This window comes from Neophocaena asiaeorientalis, unplaced genomic scaffold (genome assembly GCF_003031525.2).
Source record: "Neophocaena asiaeorientalis asiaeorientalis breed wild unplaced genomic scaffold, Neophocaena_asiaeorientalis_V1.1 scaffold362, whole genome shotgun sequence".
Classification (NCBI taxonomy): domain Eukaryota; kingdom Metazoa; phylum Chordata; class Mammalia; order Artiodactyla; family Phocoenidae; genus Neophocaena; species Neophocaena asiaeorientalis.
The window spans coordinates 2,839,474-2,862,270 of NW_020175700.1; the positions used below are offsets into that span (position 1 = coordinate 2,839,474).

At 40.0% G+C, this 22,797-nt stretch overlaps 1 protein-coding gene across 1 annotated transcript in view; it reads right to left on the reverse strand.

Annotated features, from left to right (window-relative positions):
- Positions 1–1,399: 1,399 nt before the first annotated feature.
- The window catches only part of CERS3 (ceramide synthase 3), a 96,684-nt gene continuing 75,286 nt past the window's right edge, over positions 1,400–22,797 (reverse strand). The window contains exon 10 of the mRNA XM_024732070.1: positions 1,400–1,567. Coding sequence (XP_024587838.1) covers positions 1,400–1,567 — 168 coding nt within the window. The remainder of the gene's footprint in view (positions 1,568–22,797) is intronic.

Genomic DNA, 22,797 nt, shown 5'->3' on the forward strand with positions numbered 1-22,797 from the left:
CATGCTGGCCTCAGGAGATGTATCCCTGTGGGGGTCGAGAGGTGGCTACTGACCCTCCAGCCCCTACCTGTCCTCCCAGAGAGGTAAGGCAGCCCCAGGAGCTGACACTGACTCAAGCACCTGTCCTTGGACATTCTCAGGAGTGTTTTCCAGCCCTTTGTTTTGTTCTGCTTTACTGTTATGCACTCTGATTGGGTTGGAGAGCAGGGGTTTAAAGTACAGAGTCTGTTTGTTTTTCCAAGACCTCCTTTGATCAGGAGCTCAAACACATGCCCCAGAAACTGGGCTTCCTGGGTGATAGTGGCTAGGGGAACAACAGGACTTGGGTCCAGTGCCACCAGAGAGGCCCCCAGGTAGACCCTATGGCCTGCTGGGTAGCTCTGCTAGCCTGAAGGAGGGGTTCAGGGCCACAGCAGGGAAGCATCCCTTTCAGAGAGGAAATAAGTGAGAAATCAGCAAAGGACAAGAAGGAATGGGGCCCAAACTCCCTCCCCTTGGCCATGGAACCTGAGGGACGAGAACCTGGGGGATTTGAGAATTACCTTTGGGAAGCTAACAAATAAATAGTTACCAGATAAACTGGAAACAGCTTTCTGGGTATTTGCATGTTTAGGTATTTCCAGACACATTTAAAAGGAATTCTTCAAGACTGTGCCTTTTGTTCAGGCCTGTTCAGTGCCAAGTTTCACCAGGCTTCTCTCCCAAACGGGACTGTGATCACAGTGAATAGAGGGTCAGGTAACAGCAACACCATAGCCTACAGTATGCACTCTCACTTCCATTATTATCTCATTTGATCCTTATTCCAACCCTGTGAGGGGGCAGGGCAGGTCTGGTTATTCCCGTCGGAGAGACGAAGCACACGGCATGGAAGGTTTAAACACTGCCCATGGCAGAAAGGGATCCGTGAGCCCTGGAAGCTTGGCCCCCTGGTTTGGTCCTGCCACCACCATTCCATTGCCACCTCTAGCTCATTTTTGGGAAATGAGCTGCTCTCTGTGGCCAAACGCACCTGGAAAAAGTGGGTTGACTTAGCACTTTCCAAAGTATCCTGAGGACAGGCAAGGTGGGAAGGGGAAGGCCTACAACAAAATGGGCTCCAAACGTCTAAATTCATGAATAGAACAATTAGAAGTGGAAGGGTTCTCAGGAGAAATCTTTGAAATCTGAGTCCTAACTCCAGTAAAATCCATGGGGATGCTTATATTTAACATTTTAACACAAATTAACATTTTGTTAAATACATCTTGGTGGGGGGGAAGGTGCTGGTTAGAAAGAGGGAAGGGCAAAATCTGTGGTCCCTGTGGGTCCTGAGGCCACAGCAATGGAGGAGGGAGCACTTCCAGCTCCCAGCAGCCCTTGCAGTGCACTGTGTGCCAGGAGCTATGCGGGCTTCAAGCTAACAGCCATGCTGACCATTGGGAATGAGGTGCCTGTTGGCCCCAAGGCCATTCTTCAAATCGTCTGTCTCTTTGCCTTTGGTGGCTTCTTCCTTCTCCTTCTCCTCTTCCTCAACCTCTTCCTCTTCATACTCATCCTCATCATCACTTCTCACATCCTGGATATTCTAGACAAAAGAAACAATGGGCTGTGAGTGACAACCTTCCAGAAAGACTCTTGAGTGAATAAGCAAACAAATGGGCTCAGTTTAGAGATATGGCTCCCTTCAGAGAAAACACAATATTCAAACCACCAACATAGAACATATCATGGATCATAAAATAAACCTTAACAAACTTAAAGAATCAAAATTATGCAAAGTATGTTTCAGGTCCTAATGGAATTAAGCTAGAAATCAATATAAAAAAATAATGGGAAAATTTCAGAACACTTGGAAATTAATCAACACCCTTATAAATAATCAGTGGATCAAAAGAGTAAGTCTCAAGGGATACTAGAAAACATTTTGAATTAAGATTAAAACGCATCACATTTTCTTCAGTGTAGTTAAAACAGTGTTTAAAAGGAAATGTATACCATTAAATGTTTATGTTAGAAAAGAAGAAACGTGTGTAATAATATGAGCTTCCAACTTACGAAACTAGGAAAAAAAAAAAGAAAGAAAAGCAAAATAAGCCCAAAATGAGCAAAAGGAAGGAAATAACAGAGATGAGAAATCAATAAAATTGAAAACAGAGATAACCTGAGTAGTCTTAAAACTATGAAAAAAAATTAAATATGTAGTTTAAAATCTTCTGAAAAAGAATATCAGGCACAAATGGTTTCACTGGCAAATTCCATGAAATGTATAAAGAAGAAATAACACCAAATCTCCACAATCTCTTCTAGAAAAAAGAGGAGGGATCACATCCCAATTTATTTTATGAGGCCAGAATTACCCTGATACCAAAACCAGACAGACAGTATAAGAAAATACAGCTACAGAGCAATATCTTTAATGAACATAGACATTAAAATCCTTAATAAAATATTCCAAATCAAAACCAGGAATGTATAAAAAAATTATACTATGATAAAGTGGGGTTTGTCCCAGTAATGCAAAGCTGGTTCAATATTTGGAAATCAATGAATGTAATCCATCATATTAATAATCTAAAGAAGGGAAAAAATGATTATATCAATTGATGCAGAAAAATCATATGACAAAATTCAACATCCATTCATGATAAAAAAAAATTGTAAAACTTCTCTACAAAGAAGGAATAGAAGCTAACATCATACTTAATGGTGAATAACTGAATGCTTTCCCCCTAAGAATAGGAATAAGGCAAGGATGTTCACTTTCACCATTCCTATTCACATTGTACTGGAAATCCTAGTCAATGAACTAAGGCAAGAAAAAGAAATAAAATTCATACAAATTGGGAAGAAAGAAATAAAAGTGTCTCTATTATTTATGTACAAAATACCAAAGAATCAACCAAAAAACTTCTAGAATTAATATGTGAGTTTAGTACTAAGGCTGCAGGATAAAAGGTCAACACATAAAATCTCTTTCTCTCTCTCTTTGTCTCTGTCTCTCTGTCTTTTTCTTTCTCTCTCTGTCTCTTTCTCTCTCTCTCTCTCTCTCTCTCTCTCTCTCTCTCACACACACACACACACACATACACACACACACAATCTTGATTTCTAGACACTAATGTAGTAGGCTAAAAAATGTCCTCAAAAATATTAGGTCCTAATTTCTGGAATCTGTGAATGTTACCTTACATGGTAAAGTTTTTTGCAGATATTATTAATTAAATTAAGGATTTTGAGATGAGAGATTATCATGGACTATCCAGGTGGCCACTCAATGCCATCACATGTGTCTTTCTAAGAGAGGCAGAGGGGATTCAACACAGAGGAAAGGCAATATGAAGACAGAGGTAGAGATTGAAGTGATGTAGCTACAAGCCAAGGAATGCTGGCAGCCACCAGAAGTTGGAAGAGGCAAAGAACAGATTCCCTGCTGTGTGTGAAGGGAACACAGATCTGCCACACTTTGATTTCTGCTCAAAACTGATTGTAGACTTCTGACCTCCAGAACTGTAAGAGAGTAAATTTCTGTTTTTTTAAGCCACCAAGTTTGTAGTAATTTGTTATGGCAGCCATAGTAAACTAACATGACTAGCAATGTCCAACTAAAACAGAAATTTAAAAGTCAGTAACATTTACAATAGTTTCAAAAAGTAAAACACTTAGGTACAAATGTAACAAAGCATGTATAGTATCTGCATGTAAAACCTACAAAACTCTGAAGAAAGAAATTGAAGATCTAAATAACTAAAGAGACATACTATGTTCATGGCTTGGAAGTTTCAATACAGTAAAAATGTTAATTATCCCCATATTGATCTACAGATTCCACATAATACCATTAAAATCTTAGCAAGATTTCTTATAGATATAGACAAGCTGATTCTAAAATCTATATGGAGAGGCAAAGGAACTAGAATAGCTAAAGCAATTATGCAAAAGAAGAATAAAATTGGAAAACTCGAACTACCCAATTTTAAGACTTTACTATAAAGTTATAGTAATCAAGACTGGATGGTATTAGCAAAGGGGTAAACAAATATATCAATGGAACAGAATAGAGAATCTAGAAATACACCCACACAAATACTGCCAATTGAGTTTTGACAAAGGTGCAAAAGCAATTTAATGGAGAAAGGATAGTCTTTTCAACAAATGGTGCTGGAGCAAGGAGAAATCCATAGGCAAAAAAGTAAATTTTAACCTTACACATATGTTAACACAAAATGAATTGTAGATCTAAATGCAAAATATAAAACTATAAAACTTTTAGAAGAAAACCTATGACCTTGGGTTGCATAACGAGTTCTTAGACAAGACACAAAAAGCATACTCCATAAAAAAATGATAAACTGTACTGCATCAAAATTAAAAACTTTTGCTCTATGAAAGGTACTATTTAAAAAAAAAAAAGAAAGATACTATTTAGAGAATACAAAGACAGGTTACAAACTGGGAGATAGTAATTACAAATCCCATATCCAACTAGTATGGATAATAAAGAATTCTCAAAACTCAACAATAAGGAAAAACATTTAAAAAATGGGAAAATATTTAAAAATACACACTTCTAGGAGGATATAGGATGTCAAATAAACATATGAAAAGATATTCTACATCATTAGCCATTAGGAAAATGCAAATTAAAATCATGATTAGATAAAACTATCATAAGAATAGCTAAAATTAAAAATCCTGAGAATACCAAGGATGAAGAGTAACTGGAAGGAATTCTTATACACTGCTGATGGAAATGCAAAATGGTATAGACACTTTGGAAACAGTTTTTACTTATAAAGGCAAACATACATATACTGTATGTCTCAGCATTCCTACCCCTGAGTATCTACACTAGAGGAATGAAAATTTATATTCACACAAAAACAAATGTTTATAAAAGCTCTATTCATAATTGCCCAAAATTGTAAGCAACCCAAATGTTCTTCAAGAAGTAAATGAATGGTACATCCATACAATGGAATACTACTTACCAATAAATACGTACAAACTACTGACATTTATAAGAAGTTGGATGAATCTCAAAAGCATTATGTTAAGTGAAAAAAGTTTGTTTCAAAAGGTTACCTACCCTTCCAACAAACAAAAGCCCAAGACCAGATGGCTTCACAGGTGAATTCTATCAAACATTTAGAGAAGATCTAACACCATCCTTCTCAAACTATTCCAAAAAATTGCAGAGGAAGGAACACTCCCAGACTCATACTATGAGGCCACCATCACCTGGATACGAAAACCAGACAAAGATATCACAAAAAAAGAAAATTACAGACCAATATCACTGATGAAAATATATGCAAAAATCCTCAACAAAATACTAGCAAACAGAATCCAACAACATATTAAAAGGGTCATACACCATGATCAAGTGGGATTTACCCCAGGGATGCAAGGAATCTTCAATATACACAGATCAATCAATGTGATACACCATATTAACAAACTGAAGAATAAAAACCATATGATTGTCTCAATAGATGCAGAAAAAGCTTTTGACAAAATTCAACACCCATTTATAATAAAAACTCTCCAGAAAGTGGGCATAGAGGGAACCTACCTCAACATAATAAAGGCCATATATGACAAACCCACAGCAAACATCATTCTCAATGGTGAAAAACTGAAAGCATTTCCTCTAAGATCAGGAACAAGACAAGGATGTCTGCTCTCACCACTATTATTCAACATAGTATTGGAAGTCCTAGCCATGGCAATCAGAGAAGAAAAAGAAATAAAAGGAATACAAATTGGAAAAGAAGTAAAACCGTCATGTTTACAGATGACATGATACTCCACATAGAAGAACCTAAAGATGCTACCAGAAAACTACTAAAGCTAATCAATGAATTTGGTAAAGTTGCAGTATACAAAATTAATGCACAGAAATCTCTTGCATTACTATACACTAACAACAAAAGGTAAGAAAGAGAAATTAAGGAAACAATCCCATTCACCATTGCAACAAAAAGAATAAAATAACTAGGAATAAACCTACTTAAGGAGGTAAAAGACCTGTACTCAGAAAACTATAAGAAACTGATGAAATAAATCAAAGATGACACAAACAGATGGAGAGATATACCATGTTCTTGGGTTGGAAGAATCAATATTGTGAAAATGACTATACTACCCAAAGAAATCTACAGATTCAGTGCAATCCCTATCAAATTACCAATGACATTTTTCACAGAACTAGAACAAAAAAAATCTTAAAATCTGTATGAAGACAAAAGAGACCCTGAATAGCCTAAGCAATCTTGAGAAAAAAAAAAAAATGGGGCTGGAGGAATCAGGCTCCCTGACTTCAGACTGTACTACAGGGCTACAGTAATCAAGACAGTATGATACTGGCACAAAAACAGAAATATAGATCAATGGAACAGGATAGACAGTCCAGAGATAAACCCATGCACCTATGGTCAACTAATCTATGACAAAGGAGGCAAGGATATACAATGGAGAAAAGATAGTCTCTTCAATAAGTGGTGCTGGGAAAACTGGACAGCTACGTGTAAAAGACTTAAATTAGAACACTCCCTAACACCATACACAAAACTAAACTCCAAATGGATTAAAGACCTAAATGTAAGACCAGACACTATAAAACTCTTAGAGGAAAACATAGGAAGAACACTCTATGACATAAATCACAGGAAGATATTTTTTTTTTTTTTTTTTGCGTTACGCGGGCCTCTCACTGTTGTGGCCTCTCCCGTTGTGGAGCACAGGCTCCGGACGCGCAGGCTCAGCGGCTATGACTCACGGGCCCAGCCGCTCTGCGGCATGTGGGATCTTCCCAGACCCGTGATTACTGATTACTGTAGCCCTGTAGTACAGACCCGTGTCCCCTGCATCGGCAGGCGGACTCTCAACCACTGCGCCACACAGGGAAGCCCCAAGATCTTTTTTGACCCATCTTGTAGAGTAATAGAAATAAAAACAAAAGTAAACAAATGGGACCTAAGGAAACTTAAAAGCTTTTGCATAGCAAAGGAAACCATAAACAAGATGAAGACAACCCTCAGAATGGGAGAAAATATTTGCAAATGAATCAATGGACAAAGGATTAATCTCCAAAATATACAAACAGCTCATGCAGCTCAGTATCAAAAATAAAACCAAAACCCAACCCAATCCAAAAATGGGTGGAAGACCTAAATAGACATTTCTCCAGAGAAGACATACAGATGGCCAAGAAGCACATGAAAAGATTCTCAACATCACTAATTATTAGAGAAATGCAAATCAAACCTACAATGAGGTTCACCTCACACCAGTCAGAAAGGGAGGTGGGATGAATTGGGAGATTGAGACTGACATATATACACTAATACGTATAAAATAGATAACTAAAGAGAACCTGTTGTATAACACGGGGAACTCTGCATCACTTCACTGTATAGTAGAAACTAACACAACACTGTAAAACAACTACTACCCCCCCCAAAAAAAACTAACACAACATTGTAAAACAATTATACCTACCAAAAGACATACTGATGTAGTTTTCATGACATTCTTAAAAAGACTAAACTGTAGGGATGGTGAACAGATAAGTGGCTGCCAAGAGCTGGGGTGGAAGGAGGAGTTATTGCGGTGACAGAATTATTCTGTATCCAGATTGTAGTGATGGCTACACAAATCTACACTTGTGTTAAAATTCACAGAACTGTACACCAACAGGAAAAAATAAATTTCACTGATGATAAGTTTAAAAATAAAACTTAAATGTATTTCTTTTTAGAACGCAAACATTATAGTTTTCCCAATAAACATCTGCTAAGTAAAGTATTGCTCATGTGGGCATTTTGGTTGTCAGGATATTTTTATTGTTAGGAATAGGATGTTTCCTATTTTCTTTATGCAGGAATTCCTTCAAGGACAGTTCTTAATTAAGAGTAATATGTTTCTCCTCTTCTTTACAGTGTTCTGAAAGGAATTTTGTGAGGAAAACTCCTAGAATAACACTGTCCCAATGAATGCAGATGGAATTGCTGCAGATCAGACTTCATTGCAAAAGATAATGATGGTGTGAACTATTAAAACAATACCAAGAACTCAAGCTCTCTGCAAGGCCAGTGTTGGATCTGACCCCTGACCCTCTAAGCCAGTTCAGAATCATCTCTATAAAACCCAGCCTAGAAAAGAAAAAAACTATGGAAGGTGGAGGCTGTTTCCTCACGCATCATTTTCCAAGATGACATCCATAACCATAAGAGTTTTCCCTTTTTGTGACCTGAAGACTAAAACTGACCACCTCTGGAGATTCTTGGGGTATATGTAACAAAATACTTCCTTGCATACAAGCTTCATGCAAACACGGCTTAAACAACAACATCAACAACAACGTACACACATTCTGCTGTCTTAATCACAGAAATATAACTTCATAGGCTCTTTTCTGTATGTTCTGCTCTTTTCACAACAACACAGAAAGGGTCCCAAAATAAACAAGGCTCACTGTAAACACTGAGGAATAAACTTGGCATCTCATCAGTTAAGATGCAACAGAGAAACACAGCCTCTCCATGATTTGCTGGGAGCCAGGATCAGAGTGCTCCCCCTGCAGACGGAGTCTTTCAGGGAAGGGCCATGCTTGGCTGACGTTTGCTTTCATGGATGGTGCCTCTTGGCTCTCCTTTTCTTTCCTCAAAAAGTTTTTGTAGGGAACAAGGGGAAATCTGAATCAAAACAAAGAAACTAATTTCTCCCCAGAAAGGCATACTAGCGTCTTCCCACCCCTTTCTCCAGGACTTGAATAGCTGCTTTAGCTGAGAAATAAATTCATCCTGGAGGATGCTCCCCATAGCTTGAAGCCACATCCTCCAGCACCTTCACCTCTGAGAAGAGGGCCTGGACCATATTCAGGCTTTTAGAAATGTATGACATCCTCACAGTCATAAAGGTTGGGGAGCACTACTGACTTTTAATGAGCATTGGCTAGGGATGCCGCATACCTTACAATGTGCATGACACCCTAATGTCCTGCCAGACCTGCATTTGTAATTATCCAAGCCCAGAATCTAATTCCATTGTACATTCAAGCACAGGAATTCTTGCATGGTTTTAATATATTCTCAACTTTTCAGGACTGCAACTATGTACATAAATCCAAGGAAGACTATACTTCATTTTGTTCAGAACTTCACAATTTCAGAAAGCCATGTCACTGATGGCAACCCTACCAGTGGCATTTGAGGCTGTGTCAGTCTGCACTTGCAGCTGCCCCACTCATGCTGAGTCTCCATATAAGCAAGCACAGCATCTGCCAACTTCATTACATTCTCTAGGGCAGTCATGTACACGTTACACACGAAATGCATATTTTATCAGAAATGTCTTTCATCTTATTTCTTTTTTATTATGTTGTGGCATTATATTGCTTTTTGAAATTATGCTTTTAGGTGAGTGATATTACCTAGGAATTTAATTTCAGGCTAGTGAAGAGGGTGTGGGTCCAACAGGTTGGAGAACCACTGTCCTTGATGATGAATCAAGCTCAGAAAGGATTTCCTGGTAGTAAGAGTTTGTTAGATAGATGTATAGGTGGTTGCACACTATAAAAACTTGAATAATGCAAATTGGAAATTGAATGGTATTCAAAAATATTAATAAAACCTCATATTATATTCAATTTCATCTTGTATATGCTATCTGTAATATAACAATAACAGCAATGACACCCTTAAAGGGCTTTTTTTCCACTGTCCTAAAAATCCTCTGTGCTCTTCCTGTTCATCCCTCCCTCCCTCCCAAGCCCTGGCATTTACTGACCTTTTTATTGTCACCATAGTTTTGTCTTTTCCAGAATGTCTTGTAGTTGGAATCATATAGTATTTAACTTTGAAAATTAGCTTCTTTCACTTAGTAATAAGCATGTAGGGTTCCTCCATGGTTTTTCATGGCTTAATAGCTCATTTCTATTTTTTTTTTTTTTTTTGCGGTACGTGGGCCTCTCACTGTTGTGGCCTCTCCTGTTGTGGAGCACAGGTTCCGGATGCGCGGGCTCAACGGCCATGGCTCATGGGCCCAGCCGCTCCGCGGCATGTGGGATCTTCCCAGACCGGAGCATGAACCCGTGTCCCCTGCATCTTCAGGCGGACTCTCAACCACTGCGCCACCAGGGAAGCCCGTCATTTCTTTTTATTGCTGAAGAATATTCCATTGTTCGGATGTGCATACCACAGGTATGCATCTACTGACCTATTGGAGGACACCTTGGTTGCTTCCAAGATTTGGCAATTATAAATGAAGGCACTATCCACGCTATAAATGTCCATGTGCCAGGCACTGAACTAAGCAGTTAGTATGAACAATACCGTTTCCTCCTCACAGCAACCCTAGGACATAGGACCTATTCTATTTACTTTAAAGGAGAGGAAAATGAGGCTTAGAGGGGTTAAGTAACTTTTTCAAGGCCACACAGCTACGAGAGGCAGACAGGGTGAAAACCCTATCAAAACTTAGACACCTCAAAACACAGTGCTCTACAAACCCCTGCTGGAATACTTGGAGAGACAGGGCACCCACGGGGTGAGACAAACACTGGCATGCTTTATTCTATTCTATTCCATTTTAAAAATGATGTACAAAACTGATTTGGCAACCTATTAATGATCTGCAACCTACAGTTTGAAAAACACTGGCTAAGGTGTGCTAGAAAAAAATGAGGCTTTGCTAATCAGCTGAAATCAGAAAAGTTTAAGATATAAATCACAATCCGTATTCTGCAAAGTACCTTTTCACAATGGTAAATCCTTTCCAGTAATTACAATACTTAATAGAAATCAAAAACAAGTCAACCTTGCTCTAGGGGAACAAAATCTAAACACCTGCTAAAGGTCAAGCCACAGTGTTTTCTAGAACTCTACCTGTCTGCTTTGATGGGATGCCAAGACTCTGCTTGCACCAGCAGCAGTGAGTCTCTCCCTTGGAATCAGCCAGCTTCTTTTCTTGTATTGCCCTTCCCTTTGCTTTTTCTCTGCACACGAGTGCCCCTTACTTTCCTACTTCTTAGTTGTCCCTGGGCTTGTAGAACTGGTCTCGTGCCACTTGTTGGCCCGGAACCCTCCCACAAATCATTAAGGGCCCAAGAAAATCCATGCAAAAAAGAAGGATCTAAACCCTTCTTTGAAGAGCGAAGGGAACCAAGTGCTGCAGCCACCAGATGCACAGTTCTCACACATGCCAAGCATATTGCAGCACACATGCTTACTGTTACCTGCCCACCAGCTGCCCTTGGTGAAGGGTTAGCAGTGCCACTACAGACAGCATATTACTATTCTGATAACTTTAGATAACTTTCTTTATAGAATTAGAAAAGATATCTAATATTCAACTGGACATTTTCCAGAAATGACCTGGGCCCTCTAGAATACATTATTGGCAATATTATTCATTCCACAAATGGAAATGCATGAATATAATTTCTGCAATGTCTTTTAAAAGTATCTCCTTCCTCTCCCCAGCAACTCCCTTCAGTTACACAAAATGATGGTGAAGGGAATGAAGAACAAGTTACTTATGAAAGAGAGACCTTGTAACTAACTGGTCTTAACGAGGGCTTTGGAAACCCCACATCACTAATGGCACCAGTATTGGCAAATGTCATCAGCCTGGCACTCCAGGAGGGCAGAGAAGACACGCATTCAGAGGATGGGGTTGAAGTCACAGTCACTATGAAGGAAGGCGAGCAATCAGTCTGAAAGCATCCCATACGCTAGGAGAAACAGAAACCCTGAAACTGGGACCAAAATGATCTTCCCCAGATTAAAGTCGGTTGAAGCCAACATTCCCTTTGAAGGGCATGTTCCAGGAGCAGGGGCACAGAGCTTAACTGAACCACATTCAAAGACTCATTCACCCAAGCACGGGAGTATCTTAAAGCAATGGACACACTTCCAACTTCTCCTATTGACCCTTTTTTTTTGGTGGGGGGCTTGTGAAAAAATGCTTGAACCTGTAATATCACACAGTAATTCACTTTGGCTGGTGTCAAATCTCTCAGACACAGAGTACAGGACCAAGGCCACTGTCCCGGCTCCCTGCAGTCATGAGTGCAAGTCAAAGCAGTATCGAAAACATGCCCTAAAACCGGCTTACTCATGGTTCCCAATTTTTGTGACTGGTCTGTATACATAGAATGCCTCTTCTCTTGAACTTCAGAACTGGACTCAAAGGTTGTTTTTTAAACTGTCCCAACTCACCGGTATAAAATATATTGTACTTTCCACTGATGGTTTTTATTTTCATTACACTTGCTGCTATCAATGTACCTAATTTCCTTAAGAAATTATTTCACTTTGCTAAGGCTTACAGGCTTTAAAAAATGAGCTTCTAGGAGAAAAAGTAAGTTTTAGGGAGAGATGGACTCTGGAGAGTATCTGGTCGGGCAGATTCATTTTCCAGAAGAGATAAAAACTACAGGACTTGAACCCACTCAGCTCACTGACTCAGCTTGGTGGAGAAGAGCTCAGATTACGCTATGTGGCTCTTGATAAAAATGCATGGATTTCTTTCATATTCTCTATATTACCTAAAAGTAAATTTAAAATAAATGTAAAAGGCTCTGTGGTAATCACCAACTTGTGATGTAGAAAATGATTTGATTTCATGAATGTACTTTGCTTTGGGGATTAAAACCATTAAAATTAGTGTATTTTCTACACATTTTGCATCCTTTAGATGCAGCTTTAGATTCAACAGCCTGCAAATTCCACAACTTTAACTGGGCAAAGATATACAAAACCATTTTGAAAAAAAAATAATTAGGATTTATGTAAGCAACACTTAGGAAATAACCATGGAAAGACAGAAGATTAAGTATTGAATATATAGCCCAGAAAAATGTGTATTAACAACAAAATGTTAAAGTTTGTTTCAAATATTAGCATCCAACAAAGAATTCATATGCACCATTAAGAAGGAAAAAAATCCAATGTGACAGAAAAGCAGACAAAGGATATAAACAGATGATTCACAGAAGAGACAACTATTGACTAATCAACTATACAAAATGCTCAAGCTTAGTAATGCAAATTAAAATGAGATAAAATCTCTTATTCATCAAACTGGTAAATATTAAAATATCTGGTGGTACCGAAAATTGGTGAGGATGTGGGGCAAGAGAGACTCCCATATACTTTGACAAATTGTTTGGCAGCATCTGGTAAACTTGACTCAGGAATTCTACTTATAGAGAAACTCCCATATGTGCCACCAGGAGACATATATAAAGATGTAAACAGGAGGATATGTAGACTGTGGACTATTCTGTGATGGATACTATACAGGAGGTAAGTACACTGGTCCACAGTAATATTTGTCAATATGAATAATGTCATAATGAGTGAAGAAAACAAGTTGTACAATTATATAAACTAAATCATACCATTTATGTAAAGTTTAAAAACAAAAAAGCAATGCTTTAATTGTGGCTATATCCAAACATAATAAGCATATAAAAGCATGGGTGGAAGGACATCAGCTTCCCTTCTGCAGAGGGAGGGAGAAAGGATGGGGTAGAATATACTGGAATGTGCCATCTTCCTCCTCTAGTTTCTCTTAGGTGATGTCACCAGCACTCAGCAAGCACTCAGTGTATATTTGATGAGCAAGTGAATGAAAGAATCTAATATCACAAGATGGGAATCTTAAATCCCATCCGAATGCAGGTGATCCCAAATTTGTATCCCAGCGTGGACCTTTCTTCCAGGCTTCAGACCATCTCCTCTCAGCTGCCTAAGGCCTTGTCAGATTCGAGGCTCCGTTTACACCACCTTCTCTGGCCTTCGTATTTCAGCACATGGCACTACCATCCACACAGCTGCTCCAGGCAAAACTGCCAGGTCATCTTCAGTCCTGTCCTTTATGGGAGATCTTGTTTCCTAGCTTATCGCATTCAGAGTGACTCTTTGACACAGATCCCTGAGCTCCTGTCTTAGTGGTTTCCAAGTTACATCTAATATCTGTGGTCACATCCAGACTCTGAGCTGAACTGTTCTGTTGGTGAGTCCCTGCCTAGGACCTCAGAGTCTGAGGGCCCTCTGAGATGCAGTCACACAGGTTTGGGTCCTGAAAGACCCTTGCTGACCTACAGTGCCCTGCAGTACTGCCTTGCAAGACTTGCGATGGCCACTGCAGACAGCTCCTGCCGGACAGTGCTGCTTCCACAGCTCAGAGGAGCCAGACTACTGTTGTTGGCAAGATTTCTGAATAAGGAAAATTAAAAAATATCGTGCCTGCCTCTCTCTAGGGATAGAGAAATATGATTTGCTTTTAGACAACTCCAATCCACCAGCCAACTTTCAAAAGGAAACACATAACTGGCTTATAGCTGAGCAGCCATAGTATAGTGGGGCTTTTCTACACCAGTGTTTCCCAACTGATGTGCCAGGAAAGGGTTAAAAGATATGCTGAGATATTAATTCTCTCAGGCCTTGGGGCAACTAGGAGAGCCCCAGTCTCCTGCTTTGGGTAGTCCTGTCATTTTCCCCCAGTGTGCTGTACAAATATCAATTTCTTCAGTGCCTGAGGTAAGGAAGCTGGGAAGCAGTGTCCTAGAATGACTACAGAGCGGAATGAAATGTTTCCTTAAGTAGCAACCTTAGAAGACTTCCTCATAAATGCAGAGGCTTGAACTAAAGATGAGAAGCCTTGCAGCCCCTAGGAGAGAAATGTGTGTGTGCAGGGCAGGAGGTGAGAACTGGCTCCCTCCAGGACATGAATGGCTCTGCTGGCTTAGACCCAACATTCAGCGAGGTTAAAGAGGTGAAAAGTAAGGAGAGAGAACTGGTCACTAAGTGAATTAGAATGAATGAGGAACGAGTGTTCGGCACAGTCCACACTGCCTCACCCGCAATGTCCTTCTCAACCCACACTGTACAAAGCCATGCAGGAACAGAAAGGTGTAGTGCCATCAAAGTCATAATTTTCTCTCAGTTACACCTGAACAATTAGCTACCGTCTCATTCTCTCAATCCATCAGAACTTTCCAAATGCAGGTGTCTTATTTCTAAAGGAGATGGCTGGCAACCATTTGTGTTAAAATTACTCACTTGAGTAATTTTAAACTGCCAACACCTGAGGAAATGCTAAACAGATAATTATGGAGAGCTTGGCTCCTCAAGAAATAGTGTGTTTGGCTGTTCTTGCATAAACCTAACTTCTCTCTGTATAGGATGACACTGTCAGGTGGGAAAGCAAGGAATAATTTGAGATCAACACCAACCACAAAGTGAAATCAACTAAAAGAGAGAGGAGTTTACTCATTTATTCCAGGGATCTCAGCCAGTTTATTCTGTGGGGACTGTTCTGCCCATTGTAGAAGGGCTAGTAGTAAGTATTCCTGGTCTCTGTGCACTAGATGTCAGTTGTGACCACCAAAATTGTCTCCAGAGATTACCAAATGTCCCAGGGGGCAAGGCGGGGAGCAAAACCACCCCCGGTGAGAACCACTGATTCAAAAAACATTTCTTGAGCCCCCGTGCATTGTGTAAGACTTTGGGGATATAATGGTTTCTGTCTTCAAATAACTTATACTCTATTTAAAGAGCCAAACCCTAAGGTATCAAATATATAACAATATTCAACCACATATTTGTAAGTGTTAGGAAGCAGAGAATACCATGATATGTAAATTGGGGATCTCACTTAGATGGATGGGAAGGAAGGAAGGCCTTGCTAAGGAAATGGAACTCAAAGGTTGTAATCTGAAGGTTAAGGAGGAGTGGTCAGGGAAGATGGGGTAGGCATTTCAAGAAGAAGACACAGTATGTACAAAGGCCCTGAGATGAGTGGCATGCTCAGGGATTAGAAAGGCCAGTGCAGCTAAAACATGGTAAGAAAGATGGAGCATGACCTAAGATGAGGTCGGGGAGTAAGCATGGACCAGATTACAGATTTAATAGGTCATGGTAAAAAGTTCCAAGTTACTTCTAAGTCCAAATGGAAACCGCTGTGTAGCACTGTTTGAAGTATTGGGAATACATGTGACAAAAAAAGACAAGGTGCCTATCCTCAGAAATCTTCTGCTTTCTGTGGAAACTGGTTTATATATAACAGTGTTCTCTGTTGCTGTATGGAAACAGAATCCAGGGTGGTCAAAGGTGGAGCACTTAGGAGGCTGTGGTCATAGACCAGAAGAGAAATGCCAGTGGCTTGGATTGGAGTGGTAGCATTTGAAATGTAGAGGGGCAATTACATAAGAAAGAATGGTGCCCAAAGGCCTCCAGGTTTGGAGGGACTTTTAAGCTCATCTAATCTAATTTCTACTTGATGCTGATATGCCTTTCTTAACAACCAGAGCAAAAGATGTACATTCTCCTGCTTGTACATTTCCAGTAATTCATTACCTGCTTCTTTTTTCATATGGTGCTAAAATCTTCCTCCTTATCCAAAAGGGATCTGTGTACTTCCTTCAAATGCTGAAATTAACCCCTCTTCAAGCTAAATATTCTTATTTTCTTCAGTTTATCCTCATATGACATGGCACCAAAACCCTTCACTATCCTGCGTGTCTTATGAGAACATATTCCCATCCACAGCCACCGCCTTACACTGGATTATGTGTGTAACACAACCAGCATCACTCAATTAATACACAACTTACCACTTTCATATCCACCAAAAAAAAAGTGAGTACAATAAATTTAAAGTCAAGCCCTGATGATGTCTATGCTTTTAGTTTTATTTTTTGTGTAATTTTTCTTATATTTTTAGATTCCAGAATATATATACTTTTATGAATTAATCATGATTTGCCTATTAGTGAAAGTAAGTAGCTGGCCCTGGTCTGCAGTCCTCAAAAATTATTGCAAGGATTACCAAACAAAATAAACTTTGACAATGAGAAAAAATATGTTAATAGGATAAAATTACAAATAATCTCTGCCACAGCACTTCCATACACTCTGGGAATGACATCTGCAACCATGGTTTCAATAAAATTGCAGAGCTGTGCTTTTGAAATGCCTTAACTGAACTCTGCGCTCGGAAATCTGTGGCTTTACAGTAATGTCAAAAGCCCAGGAGGTCGTGAATGACTCATAATGTCCCACTGCTTTTTGAATGGCTCCACATCTAAATCCACAGTTGGCAATGAAACAAAGGACAATATAATAAGCACTTTATGCTGTTTTGAAAGAAAATTTTAGCTTTAACTGTATGAAAAAGAAAGTGCATTCAGTCAGAGTTTAATTTTCTGAACTACTGTCAAAATACATTCCTTTTTGTCATATTAGTTCTTATTACCCAAGTTGACAAGGTCACAGAAAAAAACAGTTTTCCCCTTTTTTTCTCCTCAAAGGAGCTGCATTAAATTTAAATTGGATTCTTTGAAACTTGGCTACATATGGACATTTCCTATCAGTTATCTGTAATATGAAATTTCTAGACCAGTGCTTCTCAAACTTTAATGTGCATATGAATCACCTAAGTTTCTTGATAAAATACAGATTCTCATTCAGAAAGTATCTAGTGCGGCCTGAAAGGCTGCATGTCACACCAGCTCTGGTGATGCCTCTGCTGACAGTCAGGTACCACACTGCAGTCAGCAGGTGGATGCTTAGGCCACAGACCCTCTCTAGATTGCTGCTCTCTGTGCCTAAGGGTCTTTCACATTTTAAAATCCCATGATTGCAAACAATTTTGACTTCCTTGACTCTGTATGTCATGAGTCTTTTTAGTCCAGAAAGGCAATATAAAATTACCAGTATGTCTCACTTTATGTAATGACTCATGTCTTTAATTCTCCAGAGAAATGTACTATTTAGAGAATTCTGGTTTTCTAGAAAGTAAAGAATCTCAAAGTGCTTGGTGCCTGTTTCAACAGTCTGACTTTTTATTTATAAGGATTTTTCAGCATAGAACCCCTATGTAACATGAAGTCTACTGCTCTTGTTAAAATTTTCATGATGGGAGTATTTGCTGAGGTCATGTCAGCGAACTCTACAGATGTGGGGAAGAGTGCAGCCATCTCTGCTTTTTAGAAAGCAGACTCAGCAATCAGAGGGATGTCCATGGACACTTGTGCAGAGTAGGACAGAGAGGACACATACATACATACACACACACACACACACACACACATACACACACACACACACACACACACATACACACACACACACACACACACACATACACACACACGCACACACACAGCTGGGTTTCTCCACTTGATCTAGTGGCTCTTAACCTGAGAGGCAGAGTAGAATCACTTATGTTGGGGGAAGAAGAGGACTGTCAAAAACCCCAGTGTCTGGGTCTAGTCCCCATAAATTCTGATTTAATTGGTCTGAATTAGAACCTGGCTGTGAGTATTATTTTTAAGGCTCTACAGGTCATTCTAGTGAAGCTATAGTTAACATAGCCAGTATGTAACAAGCTGAACTGAACCGAAAAGTGGAAATCCTGGGAGATCTTTTGGGTGTGAGATCCAGAATAATACCTTATTCTTCATTAGTCTTAAATATGATTATAGTCCTCTCCTGATTAAAATATATATCAAGCCAAAAAATGACTCTTTTTCATGAACTAGATTATATAGAATAATCCTGAATTTCTTTAATAGGCCTTTTAGACAAAAGGTCTTCTGAAACGTTTAGGCACCCATCACCAAATGTCATGCTTTCCCATTCTTTTTTTTTTTTTTTTGCGGTACGCGAGCCTCTCACTGTTGTGGCCTCTCCCATTGTGGAGCACAGGCTCTGGATGCGCAGGCTCAGCGGCCATGGTTCACAGGCCCAGCTGCTCCGCGGCACGTGGGATACTCCCGAACCGGGGCACGAAGCCGTGTCCCCTGCATCGGCAGGCGGACTCTCAACCACTGTTCCACCAGGGAAACCCTCCCATTCTTAAACAAAAGACTTAAATGATAAGCTGGTCAAGCAAAATGAAGTTTAACAAGAAGGAATATAACTTCCACAAAAGTCACAATCATCAACATACAATCCTGAGCAGAAATGTGGCTTGGCTGATGTGAAAAAGACTTAGAGGTTTTAATCAATTTCAAGCTCAATATGAATTAACAACCTAATGTGAACTACCAGCAACTCAAAGCAAAACTAGGATGCATTGATGGCAGCATAGTTTTCACAGAAAGAGACATCAAAACTGCTTGACTTTGTATTAGTCAGACCATATCTAGAAACTGGTGCTGATTTAAAGGAGAATCTGGATAAAAAAGAAAACATTTATAAATTCCAGTTAGCTCCCACAGCCCTCTAGTTTGTGGCTGGGAAAGGGGGTGGGGGGAAGAGGAGGTTAGAAAAACAAGCAGCCTGGGAGTACAGGACTTAGAAGAAGCACAGACAAAATCCCCCCAGAAACAGAAAGTAAAGCCATAAATGACCTGGAAGTACATAGCCCTTGCTAAAGAGAAGGGGCCCCAACGTGTACAAGATACAAGTGTCAGCCTCGGAGAAGCAGAGCTTGTGGGGGAGAACCAGGTATACAGAGAAGAGTGGTACCTGGAGATGAGTAGTGAAGGGAAAGAAGGAAATAGGATTAGAAAAGTAAGGCACCTGCAGAAAAGAATGAAAAACAAAACAAAGAATTGGCTTAAAAAAAAAAAAAAAGATCCCGAGAATAGTATCTTCCTCCCTTGCTCACAAACTGGAAAGTTTTCTTGGGTGGAAAGAAAGGGTAGTAGGTACAGCCAGCATGTTACAATTGAATACACCACCAGGGACCCCGTGAGAACAAATTACACATGAGAACATATCCCGCCACCTGTCCCATATGCAGTGGTTGAGAAGCAGAATTGCTAGTCTAGAGCTAGAAGCTGTAACACCCAATGTAGTAGCCACCCATTCACCACGTGTGCCTTCTGAAATAAGGTCAGTCCAAATTGAAAGATGCTGTAAGTGTAAAATAGACACTGAATTTCAAGGACTTAGTATGGAAAAAAAGGATGAAAATATCTCATTAATGATTTGTTTGTACTGATTGCTGAATCACTATATTAGCTTTAAATAATGATTATAATCCTTCCCTGATTAAAATACATACCAGACAAAATATACATCAGGCAAAATTGAAATGATAATATTTTGTTTGTATTGTGTTAAATAGAATATATTATTAAATTACTTTCACCTGTTTCTTATTATTTTTAAAATGACACTATTAGATAACCTAACATTATGTATGTGTGTGGCTCACATTATATTTTTATTGGACAGCATTGACCTAGAGAGAAAAATCAGGAAAAAAGAAGGAATCACCAAACAGTTGTACTTGTTTGAAAAATAAAACAGGACATCTCAGGAAGCATATTAAGTGTTGTTATTTAGAAAATAAAATACTGTGACTTCTGCTTTTGGCTATTATAGAAAAATAGGGAATAGATTATTCTATCATGTTAAACAAACAGAAAACTGGATAAAATATATGAAACAATAATTTTTAGACACTGTTCAATAAGCTGCTTGGGACTGTGATTCCTAAGAAAAGGAAAATGTAGAAGGGAAGCCCTTCAACTGCCTCAGTTACTGCCTGGAGGAAGCTTCTAAGCTGAGGCACAGCAAAGACCCCAAACGGAGCCCAGTGGTGCCAGTGAGTTGAGGAAACAGAGAGTTCACCAAAGGCAAGGAAGCTAGAATTTATGGGGCAGAATGCTGGTAAAAAAGGAGTTACACAGAGAGTGAGTTCCAGAGATCTGCAGTGGAGTCCCCTTCAGTCTCTGGCTGAGTACTGATCTGTGCATGTGTATGAGGAAACTACTGGAGGCCAGGCCAAGAACTACCAGAAAGGAGTTGGCAAAACAACCCCTGGAACCTACATTGGCTTGGCCATTTGTTGTCTTCTCACCAGCCAGAGTAGAAAGAACTCTTAGTACATGGACAGCAAAGAGAATACTATGAAGAACTCCACTTAATAGCCATAGACTAAAGGCTATTCTACTCTCATTTTCACAAAGCTTATAAAAGCAGGCTTTGAAAGGATCAAACTTATTACAAGTAAGTTAACTTCATACAAAACCAAAATACACTAGTTTTACTACATTGAAAAAAGCACTATTTGAAAGAATACAACAATATCCAGCATCTAACATAGTAAATTCAAAATGTCTGGCATCCAATCAAAAATTACTGGGTTTGCAAAGAAGTTGGAAAATGTCACATAACTCAGAGAAAATTCAATAGAAACAGACCCAGAACTATCAGAGATGACAGAATTAGCAAACAAAGATGCTAACATAATTATTATAAGTATGCTCCAGGAACTTCCCTGTTAGTGCAGTGGTTAAGAATCCACCTCCCAATGCAGGGGACATGGGTTCGAGCCCTGGTCCAGGAAGATCCCGCATGCTGAAGAGCAACTAAGCCTTTGAGCCACAAATGCTGAGCCTGCACTCTAGAGCCTGCAAGCCACAACTACTGACCCTGCGTGCCACAACTACTGGAGCCCACGCACATAGAGTCCATGCTCCACAACAGGAGAGGTCACCACAATGAAAAGCCTGTGCACCAAAATGAAGAGTAGCCCCCACTCACCACAGCTGGAGAAGGCCAGTGCACAGTGGCAAAGACCCAACGCAGCCGTAAATAAATAAATAAATAAGCCCCATATAGTCAAGGAGGTAGAGAAAAACATGAATATAATGAAAGAAATGGAAGATATAAAAATGACCAAATGTAATTTATAGAGATGAAAAATACAATATCTGAAATTTTGAAACACACTAGATAGGCTTAACTGTGGATTAGACACAGTAAAAGAAAAGATAAAAAAATTGAAGATGTAGCAATAGAAAATATTCAAAATGAAACTAATCAGAAATAAAAAGACTGAAAATGAATAGAACATCAATGATTTGTGGGCCAGTAAAGAGGTAATTGAAGTCCTATAAGAAGACAGAAAAGAAAAGACAGAAGAAATTTTGAAAATTTTGTTGAAATTTGAATTTGATGAAAATTTATAAACCCCACAGATTAAAGAAGCTCAAAAAACCCCAAGTATAAAAGCACACCAAGAGGAGGAATTGGGAAGATGGCGGAAGAGTAAGACGCAGAGATCACCTTCCTCCCCACAGATACACCAGAAATACATCTACACATGGACCAACTCCTATAGAACACCTACTGAACGCTGGCAGAAGGCCTCAGACCTCCAAAAAGGCAAGAAACTCCCACATACTTGGATAGGGCAAAAGAAAAAAGAATAAACAGAGACAAAAGAATAGGGACAGGACCTGCACCAGTGGGAGGCAGCTGTGAAGGAGGAAAAGTTTCCACACACTAGAAAGCCCCTTCCCGGGCAGAGACTGCGGGTGGCGGAGAGGGAAGCTTCGGAGCCGCGGAGGACAGCACAGCAACAGGGGTGAGGGGGGGCAAAGCGGAGAGATTCCCGCACAGAGGATCAGTGCCGACCGGCACTCACCAGCCCGAGAGGCTTGTCTGCTCCCGCGCCGGGGCAGACGGGGCTGGGAGCCCAGGCTCAGGCTTCGGTCGGAGCACAGGGAGAGGGCTGGGGTTGGAAGCGGGAACACAGTCTGCAGGGGGTTAGTGCACCACAGCTGGCCGGGAGGGAGTCCGGGGAAAAGTCTGGACCTACCAAAGAGGCAAGAGACTTTTTCTTCCCTCTTTGTTTCCTGGTGCGTGAGGAGAGAGGATTAAGAGCGCTGCTTAAAGGAGCTCCGGAGACGGGCGCGAGCCATGGCTATCAGCGCAGAACCCAGAGACAGGCATGAGACGCTAAGGCTGCTGCTGCCGCCACCAAGAAGCCTGTGTGCGAGCACAGGTCACTATCCACACCACCCTTCTGGGGAGCCTGTGCAGCCCGCCACTGCCAGGGTCC